The following is a 22,843-nucleotide window of genomic DNA, read 5'->3' as shown; positions in this document are numbered from 1 at the left end:
CTAAAAAGTTCCAGAGTAGTGACTTTAAGGAGGAATCAGGTGATCTTGGTTGGATTTCCTATCCATTGTCCTCTATCCACATCAGATCCCTGATACAGCCTTGGAAGAGACATCAGCAGAAAAGGGTGGTATCTACTCTTGTCCATTGCCATCCATGTGTAATCCTATCTTCATAAAGGCAAAGGCTGGAGGGTGGAGGAGGGAATTGAGAAGAAATAACAAGTCTCAGTGTGACCTTTCTATTTTTCCTCTTATGCCAAAAGAGGCCTAGTTCAGGGGTTGGCAGACTGGCAGTTGGCCTGCTGCTGGTTTTTGTAAATAAAGTTTCATTGGCTTGCAGCCACACCCATTCTGTGTATTGTCTGTGGCTGCCTTCACGCTACAATGAGTTGAATAGTTGCAATAAAGACCATATAGACCGCAAGTCTAAAATATTTACTATCTGGCCCTTTAAGAAAAATTCTGCTGATCTCTGGCCTAAAGCATCTATATTCTAGCTAAGACCTAACAGGCTTGTCCTTGTTCCATCCAGGGAGGTTACTAACAAGCCTTTCCCATCCACAGCGCTGGCGAGAACCTGGGGTTGGGGCCACAGACGCGGACTCTGATGAGTCTCCCAGCTCCTCAGACACATCGGACGAGGAGGAGGGCCCTGACCGGGTGCAGTGCATGCCATCTTGAGGCCTCATACCTAGGTGGGGCAGGCTGGGGCTGCCAATCTGATCCTGCCTGGGCAACCCTTTCCTGTCCCAGGCCCTACATTCAGCAGAAACGCACTTTGGACTTTTTGCTTTAGATAAAACAAAGACATCCCAGGAGAAGGACAAACCAGAGGAGTGAACCAACAGAGTACCTAGGAATGGGAGTTGACGCCTGGAATGGGGCTCCGTGGAGAGGTGCATAGGACTCAGTAGAAATGGCCTCTCCCCAAAGCCTCTTTTTGAGAGGAGAGGGAAGCCTATTTTGTTAACTGGTTTGGGATAGGGAATGGGGTTTCTTTTTCTTTAAGCTCCCTTGTTTGTTGGGCGGGGGGGTGGGTGGAACAACTGGCTATTCACTACCAAGGGGCCAGAGTGGAGGGTAGGAGTGCCACTCTCTCTTTGGTTTAGGTTTTTGACCTTTTCTTCCTTTGTTTTTTAAAAGTATATGACAGTTGGTTTCCCCACCACCCCCCTCAGCAACCCCATCCCAGAATCCTATTTTCCTGGGAAGTCCTTAAAGCCCCTAACCATCCCACACTCTTCACTTTCCTTTCCACCTTATTCATTCTTTGTACTTATCACAGTGTTTTGCACTTGATTACATATCCTTCACTCTCTTCTCTTCATCCCATCACCCCCTAATACGTCAGGTGAGGGAGGTTGGGGAGAGGTGGGAGAGGGGCAGATGTGAAGGAAGAATAGGAAGGATGTTACCTCTTCTGTTATTTTTTTAAAAAACATTGTTTGGTGGCAGCAATCTCCCTGTCCCTATCACTGTTAGAGGCCTAATTTTATATCTATAAATATATTAAAAAGCAAGTCAAACTTGGATGTATCAAGGTAAAATTATTGTCAAAGTTTAAATACCTATATATTCTCTATGAATGCAATAAAGGGACTTAAGAGTGAACAAGAGTAATGGTGTGGAGGTGACACCTGGGGTCAGTTTACCTCTGTGTATGGTCACTAGAGATTGGGACTTACCCTTTAGGTTTTTGGAGGCTCGAGAATGGAAGGATCCTCATTTCTGCCCTTCCTGGTTCCCTGCTTTGGTGTGGGGGTTGGGAAAAACAGGAAATTCCTCTCAGCTCTTTGCCTCAGATCTCCTACCTCTCCTTAAGTCTTGTAGGGGGTTCCAAGGATGGCTCTTCTAACCAGAGGCTGGCCTGTCTTTAAAACTTAAATACTTTAGGGTGGTGCCACCACTGCAGACTATTGTGGTACTTTGTGTGACAGAAGACACGTACACACACACCACACACATACACATACACACACTCTCTCTCTCTCTCTCTCTTACCTTTAGCTGCTTGATCTTTAAGCCATCCAACTTGATGCCAGTTCCCTTCTTTATAGAAGAGTGAAGGGAAAGACTTCCTGGGTTTGACTTAAACCTTGTCCGCCTCTTGATATTTTAGGATTGAGGAACAAGTCATTAATCTAAGGACTGATTACAGTGGCTGGAGCTTCGGCACTTGTCTTATCACTGGTCACTCAGTCTGAAAGTCCCAGCTGAATTCTTGCCCTTAAGTGCTTTTGCTGCTATTTTGTTGCCCCCAGTTTCCACAAGATCCAATCAAGAATTCTGTGTCCTGGGACAGTCAGATTCTACTAAATCAGGCCAGGAAGGAGGGGAAAAGAGTGAGAGAATGGTATTCCCAGACGCTTCTTCCTCCTGCCCCTTTTCCCAGCAGCTCTCAGACCAGATGTTGGCTGCTGTACTTACTCCCTGAGGTAGGGAATGTGTGATTGAGTGGTCTGTGTTCCTATTGCTGGTGGGGTGATAGGGTGGGCTAAAAACCATGCACTCTGGAATTTGTTGTATTTTCTCCCAGTAAAGCTTTTCTTTCCCCCAACTGCTGCTCTGTGTGGTATGTGGTCCATTTATTCACAATGGATGGTTTTTGCTCCTACTAATGTAGCTACCCCTCTCATTCTGCACATGATACAGTGTTAGAAAGTCCATTTTGGGAGACCCGTATTTCCAGTGCTTGGGCTCCAATTGGAGACTGTTGGAAGTAGGATACGCTCCATTTAGCTCAGTGATACTTAAGAGATTGGGTGGGGTGAGGGTATACACTTGGGGTATTTTCCCAGTCCTTGTTCTGGGGCATAAATATTGTTCCCCCTCCCTTCCCAGTGATTCAAAGGCTCCAAAATCCTCGTCACTCACAGAAATTTTAAAATCAGTTAGTTACAATACAATCAATCACCTTTATTCCGGGTTAGAACAAGGCCGTGCACACTGCAGACAGAAGAGCACAAGATAGGGGCAATCTCACAGCAATATAAGGAGTGGGTGGGCAGGTTAGTCTTTTTAGATTATTTTGCCTTACAGAGAAACTACTAGACTCTGCTGAAAATAACCCTGTCTCTCTTCTCCCGTTTCTTCCATAAGAAAGGCTCCTTATTCTCTCTCTTTCTAATGTAACATAGCCCAAATGGAAGGACAGTTTATGCTCATTCTTCCCACCCAATTTTACAAGTTATCTCTCTCTCTTCTTAAGGGAGAAGCCAGACAGGGAAAGGGAGACTTGGGAAGGTCCTTTAAGGCAAAACTGGAGTCCTAGAGGTGTGTGTGTTAAGGCAGGTGTCTGCAGCAGTGGCCAGAGGGGCAGGGCACGCTAGGCTGGGCTAGGAGTTAAGAATACTGTCTAACCAGTCTGGCTTCTTCCTTCTTCCAGCAGCCAGCCCTCCCCTCCCATTAAAGTTTTACTCTCACATCCTGAAAGCTCCTAACTTCAACTTTGTCTAAATAGTCTCTGAGATTGCATGTGAATTAAATGTTTTTTGAAAAAGCTTTCTTTTTTGTTTGGACTATGTAGCAATTTGATTCTGCCACTCCCTTCACTGTGGCATTCCCCTCCCGCCCCCGCTCTGGCCTAGACAGTAAGTTAATGCTAGACACCACAAAAAAGGGCAGACATGGCAGTGCAGTTTTAATATACATATATGTAGAATATATATGTACACACAGTTAGCACGGTCAGGGTGGGGAGGGGCGTCTTGGGGTAGGCAGGAGGCTGGGGTCACTCACTGTACTGTAGTGATGTGGCTAGGAGGTGTTCACAAGCCCAAGGGGCCAGGATATCTAGTAAAGAAGGGTTTCCTAAGTCCCTTCCTGGATTGAATTGCGGTGGGGATCGGTGCAAAGGAAAACACTGCAGTTAACTTCTCTTCTTTCTGGCTTGGGATGTTCTTCACCAAGGGAGAGAGAAGGTTGCCTGCAATAACCAAGTTGGGACCCTATAGATGGTGGGGTCAGGATGCAGGTTAAAACCTAAGGATCTCATTCCTCAACCTCCCTAGGTTTAGAGTACAACAGTCTGAGTAGGAACAACTGAGTGGAAAAGGGGGCTCCCCTCTCTCTGCCCTCATCCCCATCTCAGGCTCAGTGGTACATGTTCCCAGCACAGTCTCTCCAGAGTACAGGTGGGTGGGGGCATCTAATGCTGGCTGCTCCATGGGGTTTGATCTTAGGGGCCAGGAAAGGATCCCTGGCTCATACCTATGCTAGGCCCATGAGAGGCAAAAAAGGGACCTGCTGGTACTCAGGAAACAGCTAGTCCAGCACAGGAGTACAAACAGGGAACTCTGGCTTTTCTTTGCCCCTTCCAGGTGGGGGTTGAGTGGCCTCTTTGCCTTCCCTCCCCACTGCTTTTCCCTGGATCCACCTACCTCTCCCATTACCTTACCCCCATGTCAGCTCCTCAATGTAGGAAAATGCAGGTCCTTTCTGCTTCCACACTTTAAAGATATGGGGGGAGAGTGGAGGAAAGGGAAGTAGGAGGAATGTGCTGATTTCTATTTGCATAGAAATAGCCCCCACCTCCTCCTAAAGTGGGGAAACTCAGCCCCCTCCCCTAGCCCCTGACCCCCATCCCCTTAAGAAGAGGAACTAGATGAGCTAGACATATAGACAGACAGCCAGAGCGTGCGCACACGCACACACACGCGCACAGTAAGGGGGTTAGGACCAGGTTAGTAAGTGGGTAGATGGTGGGTTGCCCTTGCCCCCTCCCCTGGAGGATGGGGGAAGGGAGTGGTCTGATGAAGGTCCAACCTTCCTCCTCTTCCTCCCCCTTGCTCAGGCCTTCTTCGGTGGGGGAGCCAATTTGATGATCTCTTCCTCAGAGGGCTGCCGGATAATGTCTGGGGACAAAAAGGGATGTGTTCAGGGACAGCAGTGTGGGAGATGCCAGGCAGGCCCATTGGGCATCTGCCTCCACTCTCCTAAAACTCAAGTACTGCAAGGATAGTCAACGGGACGAGGCAGAGGTGCAGCTAGTTAAAGGAGTGGCCTCTTACCTTTGTACTTCTTGGCACTGGGGATACGGGTTAGCTTGGTGTCCAGCTCATCCTCCTCAGAGATCTTCAGCACACGGGTTCTATAGTCAACCACCATAGTGAGGAGGTCAGGACGGCGGGAGATCTCAAAGATGTGCTCAATGTAGGAGAGGTTGTCTGGAGGAAGGCAGGAGACAGGGTCAGAGCTAGGCTGCAGAGGTCAGCTTCCCCTACTCCACCGGACTAGTGACCGGGAACCAAAGCTGAGTTGCTGACATTGGTTATGGGAGGGTACAACACTGGAAGAAGAGGGGCTACTAATCCAGTAAAAGAAAGCTAAGGCACCCAAACAACAATACAGAGGACTGTTTGCAGGAAGGGCAGATAATTGGTCAGTGAAGTTTCTAGACTGTGGTTAGAATGAGGGGTTTAGCTTAGATACTAGTTCCCATATGTTGTGGGGAGGGGACAAAAGAAAAATCAACTTGACTTCCAGATACCCCATCCCCACCCCCATCCTTTTCCACTTTCCATCCAAGTAAGTATAAGAATTTGCTGACAGCACTTGTAGGACCAACAGAGTGGAATCTCTAGGCAACCCAGGAGAGAATCTGGGCCTGGTGAGAAAGGTTATTCTAAATGAGAGAAGGTATGGACACCACCAGAAGGATGATGTCCATGGCTTGGCCAATTTCAGGAGATTATAGATGCCCTTAGACCTTCTTCCCTGGCTCCTCCCCTCTGACTGTTGCCATAGTCTAACATGTCCTCCTTTATACTTTCTCCCCGCCAGCCACGCAGCAGTCAGAATAGTATATCTGAAGGGCTCTGAGTTCACTCACCTCACCTATCCAATACCCAGGCTCTCTACAACACAGTCTTACCCTTACCTTCCCAGCCATTTCTAAACACCCTACATCCTAGTTGAGCCCAGCAGGACTGCTTGCATTTCCAAACACACACGATACTCTGTGACAGGGTTCCTCTGCCGGGCATGCCCTCCTTTGGATCTTGCCTTAGAAATCCCACTCACCTTTCAGGGCCATCTTAAACACCAATTTTTCCCAAAAGCCTCCAGCTGGGTGGGATTAGTCTAATCCATAGACCCCACTCCCCAAGCAGTAGTCTCTCAAAGTGGATAAGAAAGTGTCAGAACTTGTAGTTTTAAATTTTACCAGTTTTTAAAAAGTGCTTAACAAAGATTAGTATTACTATTTACCAGATGAGATTACACTTCGAGTTCTCCCCTCATTCAGGTATTCTATTTTTATTGTCTAGAATTCTTCTCAATTTTTGTCACTTAAAATTTTACTATTAGATTGTTTTTACGTTCTGTTTTTTATGTGATAATAGCACAGGAGTATCTGAATAACGTTTTTTACTGATGAGGGGCACAATGAAAAATGTCTAAGGCCCCCATACTCGTAGAGCACCTCTCTTCTGCCTTGCTATAGAGGGGTACACATTGTGGATGTAAGAGCTTTGAGCTCATCTCTGTTTGCTGAATGAACTGAGCCTGAAAGACTGATGACAGGACCCCTGTGCTCCCCTCCCCCACCTTTGTCCAGCTTGTTGTGGCTCTCCAGGAAGCTAAACCAGGCACTGCCAGTAGTGATCTCCTCACTCTTTTCGCTGGGGATGTCTTCCTTGCAGGCCGACTTGAGCTGTTCTAGATCTTCAAGGGTGATGTTGTTGGTCAGGTCTTGCAGGAGGGTCCCGTACTCAGCCATGACTGGGGTTGGGAGGCGACAAAGGGATAGGAGTTGAGCTTAAGGTACGGAGTCTGGTTTACTCCCCGGCACTACCCTCCTACTCCCCACTCTGCCCTACCAGGCATGTGCCTGGAACATGGAGGCTGGAGGTGGCTAGGGCTGAGGGAGAAAAGGAAGACCTAGGGGAGGCGGTCAGGGTGGACGGGGATGCTAGGAGCCAGGCAGGAGCCTAGAGTGACAAGTCATACCTCCTTCCCCCCACCATCTTTTTCTTCTGTTTTCCCCCTCTAACAGTAACCCTGGCAACAGTTCCCTTGACTGAGGAGGCGGTTACCATAGCAACCTGCTCCCGACTTTCTCACCCGCTCTCTCCAAGTCCCCCCCCCCCCCCAGAATCGCCCCCCCCACTTCCAACCCCTCCCCACGTCAGTGAAAAAAAACTCCAAAACAACGAGGGCGAGGCTTGCTGTGGCAATGGGAAGCTGAGAAGGAGCTGGAGGGTTTTGTAGGAGCTCCTGTGTTCTAGCTTCCCCATTCTGCCTCAGAGGCAAAGGGGTCCCTCACTTCAACTCCCCACCACTCCACTAATGACTCATTTTGGATGGATGCCTAGTTGTTTGGTCCAATGGTTCCTTGGCCCCTCCATGCTAGCCTTGTATTCAGTCATTAGGGCTCGAGGTGGGGGAAGCAAGGACCACCCCTACCTTTGTGGAGCCCATTTTCTCCCCTGATGGTTACCAGGCCCCCACTCAGCTCTCTCTCCTACCCTTTGTGCTGTGCCTGCAGCCCCCGTGCCCAAGAATACCAAGCGACTGGCTCTGGCCCCCTGCCCAGTTCCCAGGCTGGCTGGGTGGTGGAGGGAGGGGACTTTAGATGCGGCTTTGGGAGAATGGCAAAAGGGGACTGCCCCCTCTTCTTGCATCAGCATCCTACTGACACTACCTTCAGCATGGTCTGATGAGATCAGCAAGGCCAGATCTCACCTAGGCCTTTACCCCATCCCTCTTTCGTGATCCTTAGGTGAGAAGTAGAAAACATTCAAGGCCTTCCTTCCACTAAGATAGGAACTGTGGCTAAGACAGAAGAAAGAAGGTCAGATGTTTGAATGAACTTTCTGGATTTCATAAAATGTGACACTAGTGGTGAGCTCAAAAATGGAACTTATTTCCACAATGAGTATCTGTTTTCTTTTAGTCAGAAAAGTAAAGCATGTTTTAAAAAGTAAATTGTATCATAAACACTCTGTATGCGACTAGACCAAGGGGTGGGCAAGCAGCAAGATGACCTCGTCCCTAACTGAGGCTGCCCGCAAATCACCCCAGCATTAGGCTGGGAATGTGGCAGATCAAAGGGGCCTGGTTGACACACTCCCATTTTCCTTCCTTCCTTGCTCTACTGCAGGGGAACTGAGATTGGCATGGTGGTCACAAAATAAGAGATGCAGACCCAGAAGTCCCCATTCCCAGCCCCCTACTTGGACCAGAATAAACAAGCCTCCCTTGGTGGCAGGCACCGTGACACAAACAGACAATGAGCCAGACAGCAGGGCTACCGTGACCCCCGCAAGAAACAGGCAGTCATAGGCATGCTCAGTTGCACACCCAGGTGCAACCAGACAGAAGGGCCCAGCAGTGGCCCTGCCAGGCCGGGCCAGGAACAATGCTCTCTGACTGTCAGCACCAGGAACTGTCTCTGTCTTGAAATCTAGGTCACAGCAGCAGGCTCTGGAGCCCAACCCCCCTCACTCCACTGATAATCCAAGGACAGAAGGAGGGGGATACGGGTGAGGGGGATGATGGGGAGGGGACTAGAGATGGAGATAAGAATGGGGGGGGGGGGCCGTGAGTAGAGCTGGAAGGGAAAGCGCAGCAGGAGACAAGACCCTGCCCCAATGGAGGAAACTCTGGGGTCAAGCCCTTAGCTGGAAATGGGGGAGGATTGGGGGTTATACTTCCCTGCTTTCATATGGAAGGAGAGTTTGTAAATATTACAGATCCTGCAGGAGGAAAGAGTGCATGCGTGCGTGTGTGTGTGTGTGTGTCGGGAGGAGTTAAGATTTAGGGCTTTGAATCTAAAACAGATCTACAGAGGAGGTAGGCGGGAAGAGATTAATGTGTGTAACACACTCACCCACAAAGACTTGGGGGCAGTGGGTAGGAGCTTTCTAAGAGAGTGAAAGATACAAAGAGGCCCCTAAGAGAGACGGGGTTAGGAATGTTAAAGTGGCAGAGGAGAAATGTGTGTGTGCTTGGATCTTACGGATGCTAATCCCTGGGTTGTGGGCACAGCTCTGGAGGAGGCAGTGGCTGGGTATCTGTGGGTGTGTTTGGATGTTCTGGTAATGGAGGTGTATGTGCCAGCACTGGATATATGGCTGTGGGTGCACTGGCTGTGAGTATCTGTGGTGTGTGTTTGTATGTGTCTAAACCAGCCAAAAGCATGTGTAAGAAGGCATATAACCACAGGCTCACATCCAGAGGGGTGAGGGAAGCCTGCAGAATGGAGGAAGAGAGCTGGAGTTGGGAGACAGAAAGAGACTAAGGCTGCAAATGAGGCAGGGGGGGGGGGGGGGCGAGGGAGAGGAGAGCATACAGTCCACAACTATAGAAGGCTGTAACCTCAGCTCATCTGTTACTATGGCAACCTCAGTTCTGGGTCCCCCCACCCCCCAGTCGTTAGGACAATGACACCACTAGATGGGAGGGGTGTGGGGAATGGTGAGTAAGAAGGGACAGAAAGGATAGGAGTAAGGCCCCCTGAGGGTACAAGGAAAGGCCGCCCTGTTGCCTCCGTTCTTGGAGAGATCCATTTGCCTAGGCCTTAGTATGGCAGAAGAAGCAAAGGGAGTGTTGTTTAGGGGAACTGCTCTCAATTCTCACTGATCAGCTGTTGTACCTGGGCTGGTCTGGCCTGACCATGGTGGGGCTTGGCAGAGCTTGTTTCCTTCATCCTCCATGTCACTTTCCTCACCAGAGATTCAGATTTCCTTAGCGCCTGTGGAGAAATCTGCTCTCTGGGCTCTGAAAAATCCTCCTGATCTCTGGAGCAGTGCAGAGAGCTGCTCAGGGATCACCAGGCAGTCTGGGCGGAGGCCATTCTTGGGACAGGATACCAGGGCAGGAATCAGGAACCGGAGCCCTGGCTGCCAGGAAGTCAGTCCTCTTCCCTCCCAGCTTTCTGTGCTCCGCTCACCGCTTCCTCACACCTTCCTTCCTTCCTGCCTCCCTCTCCTTCCAAGTTGGCCCCAGGCACAGCCCTGACAAAGGTCAAACCAACTGAGGATGCTGGGGAAGAGGGGCAGGAGGTAAGGACCATTATAGACTGACCTTTTAGGGTGGGACAGGTGGGAGCTCCACGGGCACTGGGGTAAGAAGAGTCAGGCCCTGGGAGTGCTCTGAGAAGCCTGGCAATTGGGATAACCACCTGTGGAGGAGGTGGCAGCACCAAAAGAATTTCTGTGCATTTTGACATTAAGTCGTGGTAGATTATCCCTTCTCTCTAATGTTTGGTTCCAAATCCTCTGTAAATTCGAGAAGGAAGCCTGAAGATTAGGAGTTGCTGCCCCTCCCTCTTCCACATCTGTTGCAGCTGCCTAAGGCTAAGGGGAGGGGCCATCCCACACAGCTGCAAGGACCTAGAGGTCCCTGTATTGGGCAGGAGGGGACTCCCAGGCACTCAAGTCTGTCAGTCTTCTGCCTGAAGTTGGAAGTAATCATGGAGAGACAGAGGGGTTGGAAGGGAGAGAGTAGGGGTCCAGCTTTCCTCTTTTAAATTATATCTGGGCCCCAAATTCAAGCAGTCCTGTAGTTTATTTCCTTTAATATCATTCTCAATTGATTTCTTCTTTAAGCTTTTTTATCTAGCTTTGCGGGGGAGGAAGGGGTTGTCTTTATTCCTGTAACAAGGAAATTGAGGGTTCTGAGGCTCCAGGGTCAGCCAGAAGTGACAAAAGGCAGGACATCTGGGCCCCAAAATGTTCAGCCCAAGAAGCAAAATGGATTACCTTTGGGCATGGGGACAGGGATTAGCCTTCAGCCTTTAGTCTAGAGAAGAGCCAGACCCAAGATGGGGCATCAGGAGATAGCTGGCACTGGATCAGGCAGGGCAGAGGAGGGCCGGCTGATGGCGAGGAGGGGAATGAGGCCTAGGACTCTCCCCAGACCATCTCTGTCTCCACTCTTCTGGTGTGGCACTCCCTGATTCTATTTCCATCTCTCTCCATCTCTCTCACTCTTCGTCATCCATTTCCTTTCTACTTCATCTTTCAGTATCTCTTTTCCTCCTTTCTATAGGCTTTCACCCCTTCTAGCATTTCCTACTCACCTGTCCAACTTAGTCATAGCAATGAATACTTAGGACTCCTGAGATCTGTGCTTCAGTGTCCCCATCTGAATACTCAGAGCTGCAATTAGGAAGGGGTGAGCATCCCTGCTACAAAACAGAGTAAGTTTGGTGGGAGTGGCTTGGAGATTCAGTGGTTGGCTGCCTACCAGCTGGTGAAGATATCCATCATGACATTGTTGGTGAGGATCTGTGTGAGCGAGGGAGTGAGGCGCTCTGATTCTGTGACCCTCTTCATGCATGATAATACATCCACACATGATGGGCACGGAATTGAGGAAGTAGGCAACCAGGGAAGCCTGCAGCCTAGGGCATCACTGGCAATTTCCCCAAAGGAGTATTTAACCACAAAGGGAAGAGCAATTAAAGCTAATCGCTCTGACAGCCTGGGGCACAGACACACATACCACTTTCCCTAACTCCCAGTGGTCTTCCCCCACCTTCATCCTCCCTAATTTGTTTAGTGCACTCTCAAGCATTTCTCACACTTCTCTGACCATCTCTGTCTCTCACTTCCTCCCTCTCCCTGGTTCCCTGACTATCTCTGGAGATGTCTGTCTGCTTCTCACACACATTCCTCTCATTCTCTCTCCGACGGGCTCCATTCTTGGCTGACTCATACCCATTCTTTTTCCTCTCTGTTTCTTCCACCCCCTCCTCCTCCAATCCTTGGCCACTCTTACCCAGAAACTAGCCATTCCCAGCCCCCTAAGCCCTAACTGGACCCAGGAAGAGAGGCCACCAGAAGCCCCTACTCTCGTTAGCCCGCAAAATCCTGTCTCCTTGTTTTAGAGGAATGAGACCAAGATTTTCTCCCATCTTTCCCCACTGTTAAAGAGGAACAATCTGAAGCCAGGGGCTGGGAAAAGCTGCCAGAAAATCAGGATGGATTTGGGGACAGTGGCCCTTTCTGTCCACTCAGCTGTCCTGTCGGACTGATGACTTGGAGCCCACAGTTCAGAAGACTCCTCATGGGATGCCCCACCCCACAGAGTGGGGGTGTGGTGGGCGGCCGGATGCGTAGTGCAGGGACGTTTGTGATTTGGAGTGTGCTAGACTTTGTGTATAAGTCACATGGGTGTGTGTCACTGTGTGTGCTGGCGTGCCTTATAGGTGTGCGTGTTTCCCTGTCAGTTTTGACACGGATTATATGAAATTAATAAGGGTTTGTACGTTAGATACATCACTCCTCTACACCCCCAGCTCCTCCTTCCCTCTGGACAAGCTTTCCACCAAGCCCACCTCTTCCCCAGGTGCAATGGGCTAGGGGTGAGGGCACATGGAACCGAGACAGGGCTGGGCCGGGAGACCGCCAGCGGGGGCGAGTCTGAAGCCTGAGCGGGGAGGGAGGGGCGAGCGCTGGCCTGGCCAAGCCGGCTGGGCGGGAAGCAGGCTGCATCCTAATCCCCAGGCCCCGGTCCGACTCTCAAACTGCCGCTCAGCGTGGAATGGGCTGGCCAGAGCCACGCCGCCTCCAGCACACGCTCGGCGCTCAGGACGCACCGACCGAAGGACGGACCCCGTGGGGCCTGACACAAAGTGGACTCGTCCGGGGTCCCCACGCTCCCCGTCTGGCCCCGGTGTCCCAGATCGTTGCCCCTCCAAGCCTAGACCCCCAAATCTGCCCCTTCCCCGCGACATGTCTCCTCTCCGCCCCTCTCACCGCCTCTGGAGCTGAGCGCTCAGGGCGCGGGCACTCCCGAGTCCCCGGTTCCTGAGCAGCGTCCGGAACCTCCTCCTCGGCTCCCGCCGCCGCCGCCGCCGCTTCTGCCGCCGCCGCCGCCTCTTCCGCCCGCGGAGCCGGAGCCCGAGCCCAGCGCCGCTCACTCCACCCGGCTGGCCGGTGATGTCAGAGCCGGGGAGGGGCGGGGGGCGGGGAATGGCGGGAGGAGGGGGAGGGAGGGGGAGGCAGGAGGGGGCGGGGGACCGAGGGGCTGGGGTTCTGGAAGACTCCTAGGACGGGGGACAGAATTGGGCGAAGGGCTGGAGCAGAGATGGTCTCTTCCCCCTGAACTGCGAAACAATTCTCATATTTAATTATTACCCAGTAGCGCACCTCCTCCCCTTTTGACCTTTGGATGTCCACGGTGCCTAGGACCCCTGGGAGGCACAGAGTAGGTTCGGTTTACGGGTTTGGAAAGCCTTTGGGGGCTGGATTCTCTTAGCTGCTGGCCTTGATATTTGTAAAAACTTATTTCCTTGCCTTAAGGGTCAGGGGCGCAGTGGTAAATGACTGATCAGACTTATCCACATTGGGAGTGAGGGGTCCGGCCCACATGGGGTCTTGAGGAGCCCTGAATCTTCTCTTTCCCGGATGATGCCTCCAGGCCCTCTTGCATTCCTGTCACCTTTGCCAAACATGCCCCACTCCTGCCTTCCCCCTACCATGATGTAATTTTATTTTCTGGGGAGAAAAAGAGCAGCAGTGAGCTCAGCATGCAAATATAGACAACTTGCAAAGCCACACTTAGCTCTGTCTCCTAGCTCTGCCCCTCTGCCCAGGCCCAATGTGGCAGCTCTCACTTCCCCTCTACCCCGGGGACTTTCCTCCCCCAGATTCTCAGCCAGACTGAAAAGAGGAAAGGAAGAATTGGAGAAGCATATGTTTTCACCCCCATCTCTATAGCTTAAGGGGTCTGGTCTCAGTTCTGGGCAGGGTTTGGCCCTGGAAAGAAGTCTGACCCTGGGTAGGTCCTTCCTGCCAAGACCTCCACCAGGCCCAGGTTGGGAGATTCCCCTCAGTGTTTGTGCCACTTCCAGGATCACCCCATCTCGCCTCAGTTCCTACCTGGCAGAGACTCCTCCAGAAACCTCAAATAAGCCCCTCCTTTCTCGGGTCTACACCACTCCTAGAAGAGGCTCAAGTTCCTGCTGCTCTGGATTTCATAGCCTTTCTCTGCTGTTTCCTCTCCCCAGCACTCCCTGTCACACCCTAATCATTTGCCTTTGTATATATCATGTTTGCTCTGTGTTGTAGGGACGAAACCTATTTGGTTGACCCATCTTTGAGACTCATGTAGTTTCTAAGTGAAAGGCTCAGGTCTGGAGGCAACAAGACCCGGGGGGCCTTGGGCTGCGTGCTAGTTCCACCCCTTCCTTGGGCAAGTTATGCCTGAAAGTCGTAGTGTCCTCACCGGTCAGATGAGGGTGCCGATGCCTATTTCTGAGGGTTCTTCTGAGATTCAGAAATAGTAAGTCTCTAGGGAGTGGCACAGATGGGTGCTTAAAAAATAGGAGCTATTATTTAGACCAGGGCCTTCCACTGACCTATGCTAGACAGTAAGCTCCACAATATTATTGTAATACTAGCTTAGTGCCCATACTACTATTAAACATTTATTAAATAGCGACAAGTTGGAATGAATACATAGTTTCTGCTTTCTACACCCCTGCCACCTTCTCCAGGAATACTTCCTGGACTTGTTTGTGGAGAGTGAAAATATATTTAATCTCAGGTCTCATCTTTCCATACTTAGAAATCCTCTAAGTCTCCCAGCAACAACTTTACACCTGATCCATGAGAAATAAAATGTTGGCTTGGCATGGTGGCTTACGCCTGTAATCCCAGCACTTTGGGAGGCTGAGGTGGGTGGATCACGTGAGGTCAGGAGTTAAGACTAGCCTAACCAACATGGTGAAACCCCATCTCTACTAAAAATACAAAAAAGTTAGCCAAGTGTGGTGGCGGGTGCCTGTAGTCCCAGTTACTTGGGAGGCTGAGACAGGAGAATCGCTTGAACCTGGAAGACAGGTTGCAGTGAGCCGAGATCTCACTAGTGCACTCCAGCCTGGCGACAGAGTGAGACTCCTTCTCAAAAAAAAAAAAAAAGTGTATATATATATTCAAAATTATGGGCATCATCTCAAATATAAAATGTATATCTTTTATGGGCTTGTTTAGCTATTTGGCCCTCCTATCCCCAACCCCCTAAACTCCTTTTTGCTTACCCCAGCCTGTGCCTATTCTGGAAAACTGTAGGTCCTTCTTGCCGAGACCTCCATCAGGCCCAGGTCTGGGAGATCCCCGTTGTATACATTATCTCCTCTCCATTCCCATGACTACCACTTGGGTCCATGTTCTCCCAACATCACTCCAGTTATCATAACAGTCACTGATTATGGGTTGGGCTCCTTACCTCTGGCATCTCTATCATCTCCCCTCCCCATCCTGCTTATCACTACCAGATTAAATTTTGCCCTGCCTCCTCAGCTGGCAAGATTCAATTCAAACAGCTCTACAACCCAGCCCCATTATGCTTACCCAGCTTCATGGCCACAACTTGAATTTCTCTTCTTGTCTCTCTGGTCTCTGTGCCCCCAATATGACAAACACATCCTGCCAGTGCTTGATGTTTCCACTGACTGAAATGTCTCCTCCTCAGCTCCTTTGTCTGCAACCAAATCCCATTCTTCAATTTAAGGCCTAGCAAAGGCTTACTTCCTTTGTGAAGTCATTAAGCCCACTCTGATCTCTCTTCTGAGTCCATTCTGTTCTTTCCTTTGTTCTTCCTTTAAAAAACATTTATTAGGGACAACTTTTGAGTGTCAGAGCCTGTGGACACAAAGAAAAAGCTTGGGTTCCTGCCTTCAAGGGGTTCACAGTTGAGTAGGGAAGACAGACATGTAAATGAAGAACAGTAATAGACTGTGCTGAGTACTGGAATGGAAGTGCAACAGGAACTCAGAAGAGGTCACTGCTGGAGGGACCACCTCTGGAAAGGCTTCACCAAGGAAGTATAATTGGAGCTCTGTCTTCCTGTTCAAATAAGAGCTGCAGAGAGGGTGCTATCGAGCGGTACATAATCACTTAATTACATATTGCTTTGTATTCTTCTTTGATTGTTTAGTATGCTCGTCTTGACTTCTCGATGAGGCTAATCAGCTCAAGAGCAGGGACAGGTCTGACACTCTCTCTTCTGCTAGAGCCTAACAGTGGCCCTGGACAAACACTATGTGTTCAGAAAAGGCTTGTTGACTTGAAGTAGATAAATAATCCAGGCTTCTCTGGGAAAGCTGCCTGGAGGAACCCCAGCCCCCACTATAAGAGTCCCCCAGCTCATCCCTAGCAAGGCACCCACATCTGAATCCCCTATCAGAGGCCACCTCCTCCTGCCATAGCGGGGAGACTTCACCAACATACACTCGTTCATGCTGCCCCAGATGTCTTTATTGAGGCCTCTCATTTGACCCAAATACATTAACAAGTGATTGCTGAGATACAGTCCCAAACACAGTATCCTCCCTTCCTTCTGGCCAGGGACAGGACAGTCAGAAAGATACAGGATTAGAGAGAGTGGGGGAAAGCTGTGTGTAGATGGAGGGAACAGAACAGAGATGGGGCCCATATATATGGCTAGAGGAGAATCACAAGAAAGAGTATGGAGAGTGATGGAAGAGACACATAATAGATACAAGTAAGTTATGAGATAAGAAAGAGAAGTCAGATAAGAGAGAACTGGGCTGGTGTCTAGTGAAAAGTAGCTCATTTCCTCATCAAATGAGGGGGATCAGGGTCTCAGCACCCAACATATAGACCCCAGTTAGCTCTATGGCAGAGAATAACCTAGTCTCCCTGGAGGAACTCAGGGAAGGACAAGGGAAGGCAGGAGAGAGTATGAAAGACCAGTGGGGTTGAAAGATGGTTGCCATAGCAACTAGTCATCATCATCGTCGTCATCATCGTCATCGTCCTCTGTGTTGATCTCGCCCTCCAGCACATCCTCCAGCCAGTCCTCCAGCTCCTCAGCAGAAGGCAGGTCCTCCTCATCGTCCATTTCCATCCATACGCTATCCGCCTAGGAGATGGCACAGGCAGGGGATGGAAGCTAAGTCCGACCTAGGTCTTGGGATCTGTGCTCCCACTCACTGTACTCTGTACATCCTTCCCTACATCCTCAGTCCCTTCCTTTCATCTGCCAGTGGCCAGAGAAACTGTCCTGGTGAAGGTATGGGTTAGAATAGTGACGGGTGAGAGTGGGAAGAAAAGTTGGATTGGCAAATAGACCTTCTCCCTTCAATCTGTCTTCTATGCTCTTGCCACACTGAACTTCCCTATCATGTCTTTGGTGCAAAACCACTGGCAGCTCTTCATGGCCTATAAGAATAAAGTTAGCAACTCTTCAGCATTCAGGACGTTTCTTTCTTTCTTTCTTTCTTTTCTAAAAGAGACAGGGTCACACTCTATTGCCCAGGCTCAAGTGCAGAGGTGCAGTCATGGCTCACTGCAGCCTTGAACAACTGGGCTCAAGTGATTCTCCTGCCTTGGCCTCCCAAAATGCTGGGATTACAGGCCTAAGCGACCACCCCAGCCCCAGAGCTTTTCATAACCTGCTTTTCAAGTACCATTCTCAGTGACCTCTAGACTCTCCACAATAAAGATCTACCTGCCTTTTCCGGGAACCTGATATTCATTTTCCTGTTTTTAACTTTTGATCTTGCTTTTCCTTCAATTTGGAACTGACTTCCCTGAATCATCACTTGTTGAAATTGTATACATTGTATAATCTCCATTTTGAATGTCACTTTTTCTTAAACTTTTCTCTGATTCTCTCAAGCAGAAATCAATGTGACTCCTGTGTCTTATTTTATTTGTATCATTATTTTAAAGTTTATCAGATCTGGCCTTGTAGTTACTGGAATACTTGCCTCTCCAATTAGTCTGAGAATTCTATGAAAGTAGAGACTGTGGCTCATTCAGTTCAACTTAGCAGTTTTGAAGCACCTACTGTGTGTGCATGAGAAGACTTCTGCCCTGAACAAGCTCAAAAATCTACCGGAAGAGACAGACATAATACATAAATAGCCATTTAAATGTCATGTTCTCAATGGCTAATGAGCCCTGGGAATGCCAGGGAGGGAATGATTCTAAATGGGAGATCTGGAAAGACTTCACAGAGGAGAAAGGATTTGAACTGGGCCTTGAAGGATGAGCCACTGAGTCCAACATGTGGGACAGGGCCACATTCAGATCCTAAGTCTCCCCCTCCATCCAGCCACTAGACTGGGCATGTCTGTGTCTTGTGAGAAGGGCCCAACTCCTAGTTAGCAGAGAGGAGGAGAGCTAGCTATGCTGGGAAGTAGAGTCGGGGGTCCACCAGGGATGAGGACAGGAAACTCACATCAGTAACATTGACGACTCCTATTTGTGGGGCTGACAAGTCGATGTCAAACGTCTTCTCCCAGTATGGGACCAGCTGTAGAGAGATCCAAATACGGCAACTTAATGGATGCTAGGAGCACAGGAATCCAGGAGGGTAAGTGCGAGGGTCAGCCCAGGGATGGAGATGGGACAACATGAACTGGCAGTGGATGGGGACAGGTCCAGCTGTGAGGGCATCAAGGCAGTGGGTAGAACTAAACAGCAGAAAAGGAGAAATCCTAAAGGGAGAGCATCGGGAGGGTCAGCCGGGCACACTGGCCCCTCTTTTCTGAGGAAAACTGGACAGGAAACCCTGTTCTGATCCTGGATCAGATCCTTGTGTTCAAGGTCAAGTCACCTCTCTCTGGCCCTCCGATCTTACATTTCTGAAATAAGGCAAGTATACCTGGTAAGGGCCAATGCTTCTCACGTTTCTCTGTTCTTTCAGCTACTCATTCAACAATGAGTGCTAGGTGTTAGGAATGTAGCTGAGAACAAAATCATCTCCTGAAACATGGAATCTCTGTGCTATGATTCTATGATGGAGTGTGTATAGCCATATGCAGGGCTATTGTGCCTCAAAACACTGGTTTTCTTTAGGAGTCAGCCCTAGCACCTGAGCTACCCGTCCAGCTTCTGCTCTGGGAATCGTGTGTGATGTCCCGTCCTGTTTCCCCTTGCTCAGGATGCCCTCCATGCCAACAGTGCCCTTAAGCATGCAACACACATACCCTCCCAGGGCCCCGCAGCTAGGAGTTGGGGATAGGAACCTTGAAACAAAGCCCTCACTAACAAGATGCCACAGTCCAAGTCCCTGCCTTAGGATAGCAGTGCCTGAGCTGTGCCTCTTACCAGGGGGAAGTCATCAGGGTCAATCCAGATGATGCTAAGATCTGGGTTTTCAGTGTTATCTTGGGCCACAGCCTTGAGAGTCTCTAAGAACTCGAAACCATCTTGGAGGGAACACAAGTGCAAGGTGTGAGGTGTATGAAGAGGAAAGGGACCCAGATGAAACAGGAGTGCAGAGCTACCTCCCTGCTCCCCGAGCTTCACATGTCTAGTCCTAGGCTGTTTGCAAACTCCCAGGTAAACCTCCGAGTGTCCAACCCAGTATTCCTCCCTCACCAGGATCAGCTTCCTCTGCGAAGGCCACAATGTGGATTCCATCCATATCATCCTCCTGTCGGGGGTAAGAAGGAGAACAGGGTTTTGGAGAAGACCTTACTATACTCCCTGAAGTTGGGGAGCCCAGAACAGATCTTAGATGTTCACTGAACCTCAATTTTGTGGAAGTCCAGCTTCGGGACCAGATATATTCTTTTGTTTTCTGGTTTTTGTTTTTTTTTTTTTTTGAGACAGAGTTTCGCTCTGTTGACCAAGCTAGAGTGCAATGGCACGATCTCGGCTCACTGCCACCTCTGCCTCCCAGGTTCAAGCGATTCTCCTGCCTCAGCCTCCTGAGTAGCTGGGATTACAGGCATGCGCCACCACACCTGGCTAATTTTGTATTTTTAGTAGAGATGGAGTTTCACCATGCTGGTCAGGCTAGTCTCGAACTCCTGACCTCAGATGATCCGCCTCCCTCGGTCTCCCAAAGTGCTGGGATTATAGGCGTGAGCCACTGCACCCGGCCAGATATATTCTTGTGATGGTGACCTTTTTCCAAGTGACACTCCTTTCAGCTCCAAAGCCCCACACTTCCTCTGATAATCCCTTTATCCCCAGGCTTGAGGCTCCTCCCTTGTCAACTTCAGTTATGTCTGTCTCCCATTTCCTCACACATTCTTCCGCGTAGAAATCCTTCAACTGCTGCTAGTGCACTGTTTTTTCTACAAATGGGCCTGAGGAGCAGCAGGGTGGGATTTTGCTAGGACTTGAGTCTTCTAGCACTCCTGCTTCCCTGAGGGCCTGACCCTGGCCGGGGGCACTCACCCAGGTCTCATACATACTCTCTGGCTTCAGTTTCCTCAGGGTTGATCTAGAAGAGACAGACAAAGTGTCATTACTCAGTGGGTTAGAAGTACACCCCCTCCAGAGGGTCCTGTAGCAGAGGCTGCCTCTAGGTCAGGCCCAGGGCACAGACAGCTTGTAGCCTAGAACAAAGCCATCTGGCAAGGCCTCAACTCTGGGCACCAGGCCCAGCTCACTGCATGGTTAAAGCGGTGGGAGAGGGGAGGGTGGGCAAAGGGACTGGAAGAGAGACTCTGGGGAGAAAGGCAAGAACTGGACATCAATGTATTCATTAATGTATTCATTCATTCACTCAGTCACTATGATTGAGTGCCCGATATGTTCTAAGCACTATGCTGGGTGCTGGGTACAGTTGAACCAGGCAAGCATGTTCCTGCCTTGATGAAGGGAGCCAGTAGTATGGGAGAGAGTAAGTACTGTTTATACTGGTGATTGGATATTTCCAGCTGTGGACTACTATGAAGGAAGGGAATTATGTGTGAGTGCCAGGCAGGGCTATTCAACCTCAGCACTATTGCCATTTGGAGCCAGATCATTATTCGAAGTAGGAGGCTGTCCTGTGCACTGTAGAATGTTTAGCAGTATCCCTGGCCTCTATCCACTAAATACTAGTAGCACTCCGCACAACCAAAAATGTGTCTAGACATTGCCAAACATCCTTCGGAGGGCAAAAACCTATGCCCACCTCGCCACTCCTTCCTACCTTTTAGAGAACCATTGGTTTAGGGTATATTGTATTAGAAAGAACATGGGGCCGGGTGCAGTGGCTCATGCCTGTAATCCCAGCACTTTGGGAGACCAAGGCAGGCGGATCACTTGAGGTCAGGAGTTTGAGACCAGCCTGGCCAGCATGGTGAAACCTCATCTCTGCTAAAAAATACAAAAATTAGCCAGGTGTGGTGACGTGCCTGTAATTCCAGTTACTTGAGAGGCTGAAGCAGGAGAATCGCTTGAACCTGAGAGGCGGAGGCTGCAGTGAGCCAAGATGGTGCCACTGCACTCCAGCCTAGGGGATAGAGTAAGACTTGGTCTTGGGAAAAAAAAAAAAAAAAACATGGGACACATCAGGGTTAAAATCCCAGCTCTGACACTTATTACCTGTAGAACCTTTCACTGAGGTTAAAAGGGCTTAATATAATCATAGAGATGGAAAGCACCTTGCAGTTTCTGGCCAGCCACAGGCAGTCAACACTCATTTGTTGACAGAATTATTTAAGTCTCAATCATCCTCACACTGAATTATACACATGTATGAAGGACCTTCTCTGTGTAGGGCTCAGGGCTAAGTACTGGGATGTAAAATATTGTGCAAAATTATCAGTGTATCAGAGAGCACTGGTGCCCAAAGTGTATTCATCTCCAAGCAAGACTGGCTTCCCGGTTGGCTAAGCTTTCCCCAGCCCATCTCATACAATGTGTTCTCGCCCAAGGAGGAGCCGACCCCGCTCAGAGGGTTGCCCTTGGTCCCCACCTCCTGTGCTCCTCCACGAAGTTGACAATCTCCTCTTCACTATTGGGTTTGTCTGGGATGGTCACAGGCTCTTCCATGAAGGCTTCGTAGAAATCAATCTCATTCAACTTCAGGGTCAGCTTCTTTGCCACCTTTGGGAGAGGGAGTAGGAGGGGAGTGGAGCAGGAGACGCAGGGTCATGTTGAGAAGCAGTATTACGGGGGAACAAATATTAGGAAGGGAGTCAGAAAGCTGGGATCCTTGTCACTGCCACTGTGACACTTGACAAGTGTCTTAACTTCTCCGGGGTTGGGTTTAACATGAGACGGGTTTTAGATCATCTAAAGCCCTTCTTCAGCTCTAAATCTATGGAGTGGGAGGAGCCAGGGTGGGGTAGGGAGTGCCAGTGCGTAGGAAGGGACTAGGTCAGCCATCCATTCTGGGAGAGGAAGGTGGAGGACAGCTTCGGGACATGAGGGAGAACCAGTGCAGCTGCGGGGAGGAGAACCTTGCTGTCGAAGGTGGCGAAGAAGGGGATGTAGGGATGAAACTCCTCAGCTGCATCCTCGAAGGCTTTGTAATCTGTGGGGGGAATGCAGAGTCGGTCTCTGGGGAAACCAGGGTCTGCCAGGGAATCATCCCCCACTACCGTCCCCAGTTTTTTGCAGGCGGGGTTCATTTTGAGACCCACCCCCTCTAGTTCTTTGAGAGTGAGGGGAAGGTGGGATACTGGAGGAGCTTGTCTGGGAACTCCCAGAGTACAGGGGGTTCAGGTGCTTGTCTGGGAACCCCCAGAGTACAGGGAGGTCAGAGCTGTTGATGGTGCCGACCACAGCCAGAGGAAGAGGTGGGAAGTGCGGAGGTAGAGGCTGAGACACTGGGTGCCATGGGGAGGTGGGAGGACGGGTGAGATGGGGATCCAGGGAGGGGTAGAGTGGAGTCTGAGGGTTACCCACGCTCTGAGTCTTTGCTCTTGAAGTAGCCAATGAGTTTGATCTCATCCTCAATATTCTCAAATGCCTGCAGCTCTCGTTCACCTTCAATCAATTCCACAGGGTCCTCTAGGACCTGAAAGAGGAGGACATTGCAGGAAGAGGGTTTCTATCCTTGAGTAAAACCAGAAAGGGACCTAGGGAAAAGAAGGCTGGGGAACTGGAGGAGAGGGCTAGATGTTGACTGTGTTTGTGTGTGAGTATGTGTGTGTAGGGGGTTGTGTGTGCGTGTGTGTGTATTGTGTGCAATG

At 50.0% G+C, this 22,843-nt stretch overlaps 3 protein-coding genes across 15 annotated transcripts in view; 1 reads left to right on the top strand and 2 right to left on the bottom strand.

The window, feature by feature from the left end:
* The window catches only part of DCAF8 (DDB1 and CUL4 associated factor 8), a 47,632-nt gene extending 45,070 nt beyond the window's left edge, over positions 1-2,562 (top strand). For 12 of the 13 annotated variants that reach the window (XR_002731974.2, XM_023214236.2, XM_023214227.2 and 9 more), the window contains one exon: positions 565-2,562. Coding sequence is in view for 12 of the 13 variants with exons in the window: in XM_023214236.2 (XP_023070004.1) it covers positions 565-681 (117 nt within the window). In the remaining variant the exon portion in view is untranslated. The remainder of the gene's footprint in view (positions 1-564) is intronic. The other variant, XM_023214233.2, reaches the window with a different exon arrangement.
* A 333-nt stretch (positions 2,563-2,895) lies between these two features.
* PEA15 (proliferation and apoptosis adaptor protein 15) lies at positions 2,896-12,908 on the bottom strand. Its single transcript, XM_023214239.1, has 4 exons — positions 12,705-12,908; positions 6,547-6,720; positions 5,010-5,165; positions 2,896-4,853 (listed from the first exon to the last, which is right to left on the bottom strand). The coding sequence occupies exons 2-4, from the start codon at positions 6,716-6,718 to the stop codon at positions 4,789-4,791; spliced, it is 393 nt and encodes a 130-aa protein (XP_023070007.1). The 5' UTR covers positions 6,719-6,720; positions 12,705-12,908; the 3' UTR covers positions 2,896-4,788.
* Positions 12,909-16,186: 3,278 nt separating this feature from the next.
* The window catches only part of CASQ1 (calsequestrin 1), a 10,112-nt gene continuing 3,455 nt past the window's right edge, over positions 16,187-22,843 (bottom strand). The window contains exons 4-11 of the mRNA XM_023214403.3: positions 22,557-22,668; positions 22,109-22,182; positions 21,622-21,752; positions 20,112-20,157; positions 19,305-19,359; positions 19,032-19,132; positions 18,160-18,234; positions 16,187-16,836 (exon numbers count right to left, since the gene is read on the bottom strand). Of these exons, the coding sequence (XP_023070171.2) occupies positions 16,696-16,836; positions 18,160-18,234; positions 19,032-19,132; positions 19,305-19,359; positions 20,112-20,157; positions 21,622-21,752; positions 22,109-22,182; positions 22,557-22,668 (735 nt within the window). The 3' untranslated portion in view covers positions 16,187-16,695. The remainder of the gene's footprint in view (positions 16,837-18,159; positions 18,235-19,031; positions 19,133-19,304; positions 19,360-20,111; positions 20,158-21,621; positions 21,753-22,108; positions 22,183-22,556; positions 22,669-22,843) is intronic.

This window comes from Piliocolobus tephrosceles, chromosome 1 (assembly GCF_002776525.5).
Source record: "Piliocolobus tephrosceles isolate RC106 chromosome 1, ASM277652v3, whole genome shotgun sequence".
NCBI classification, from domain to species: domain Eukaryota; kingdom Metazoa; phylum Chordata; class Mammalia; order Primates; family Cercopithecidae; genus Piliocolobus; species Piliocolobus tephrosceles.
This window is presented reverse-complemented; position numbering and strand designations above follow the sequence as displayed.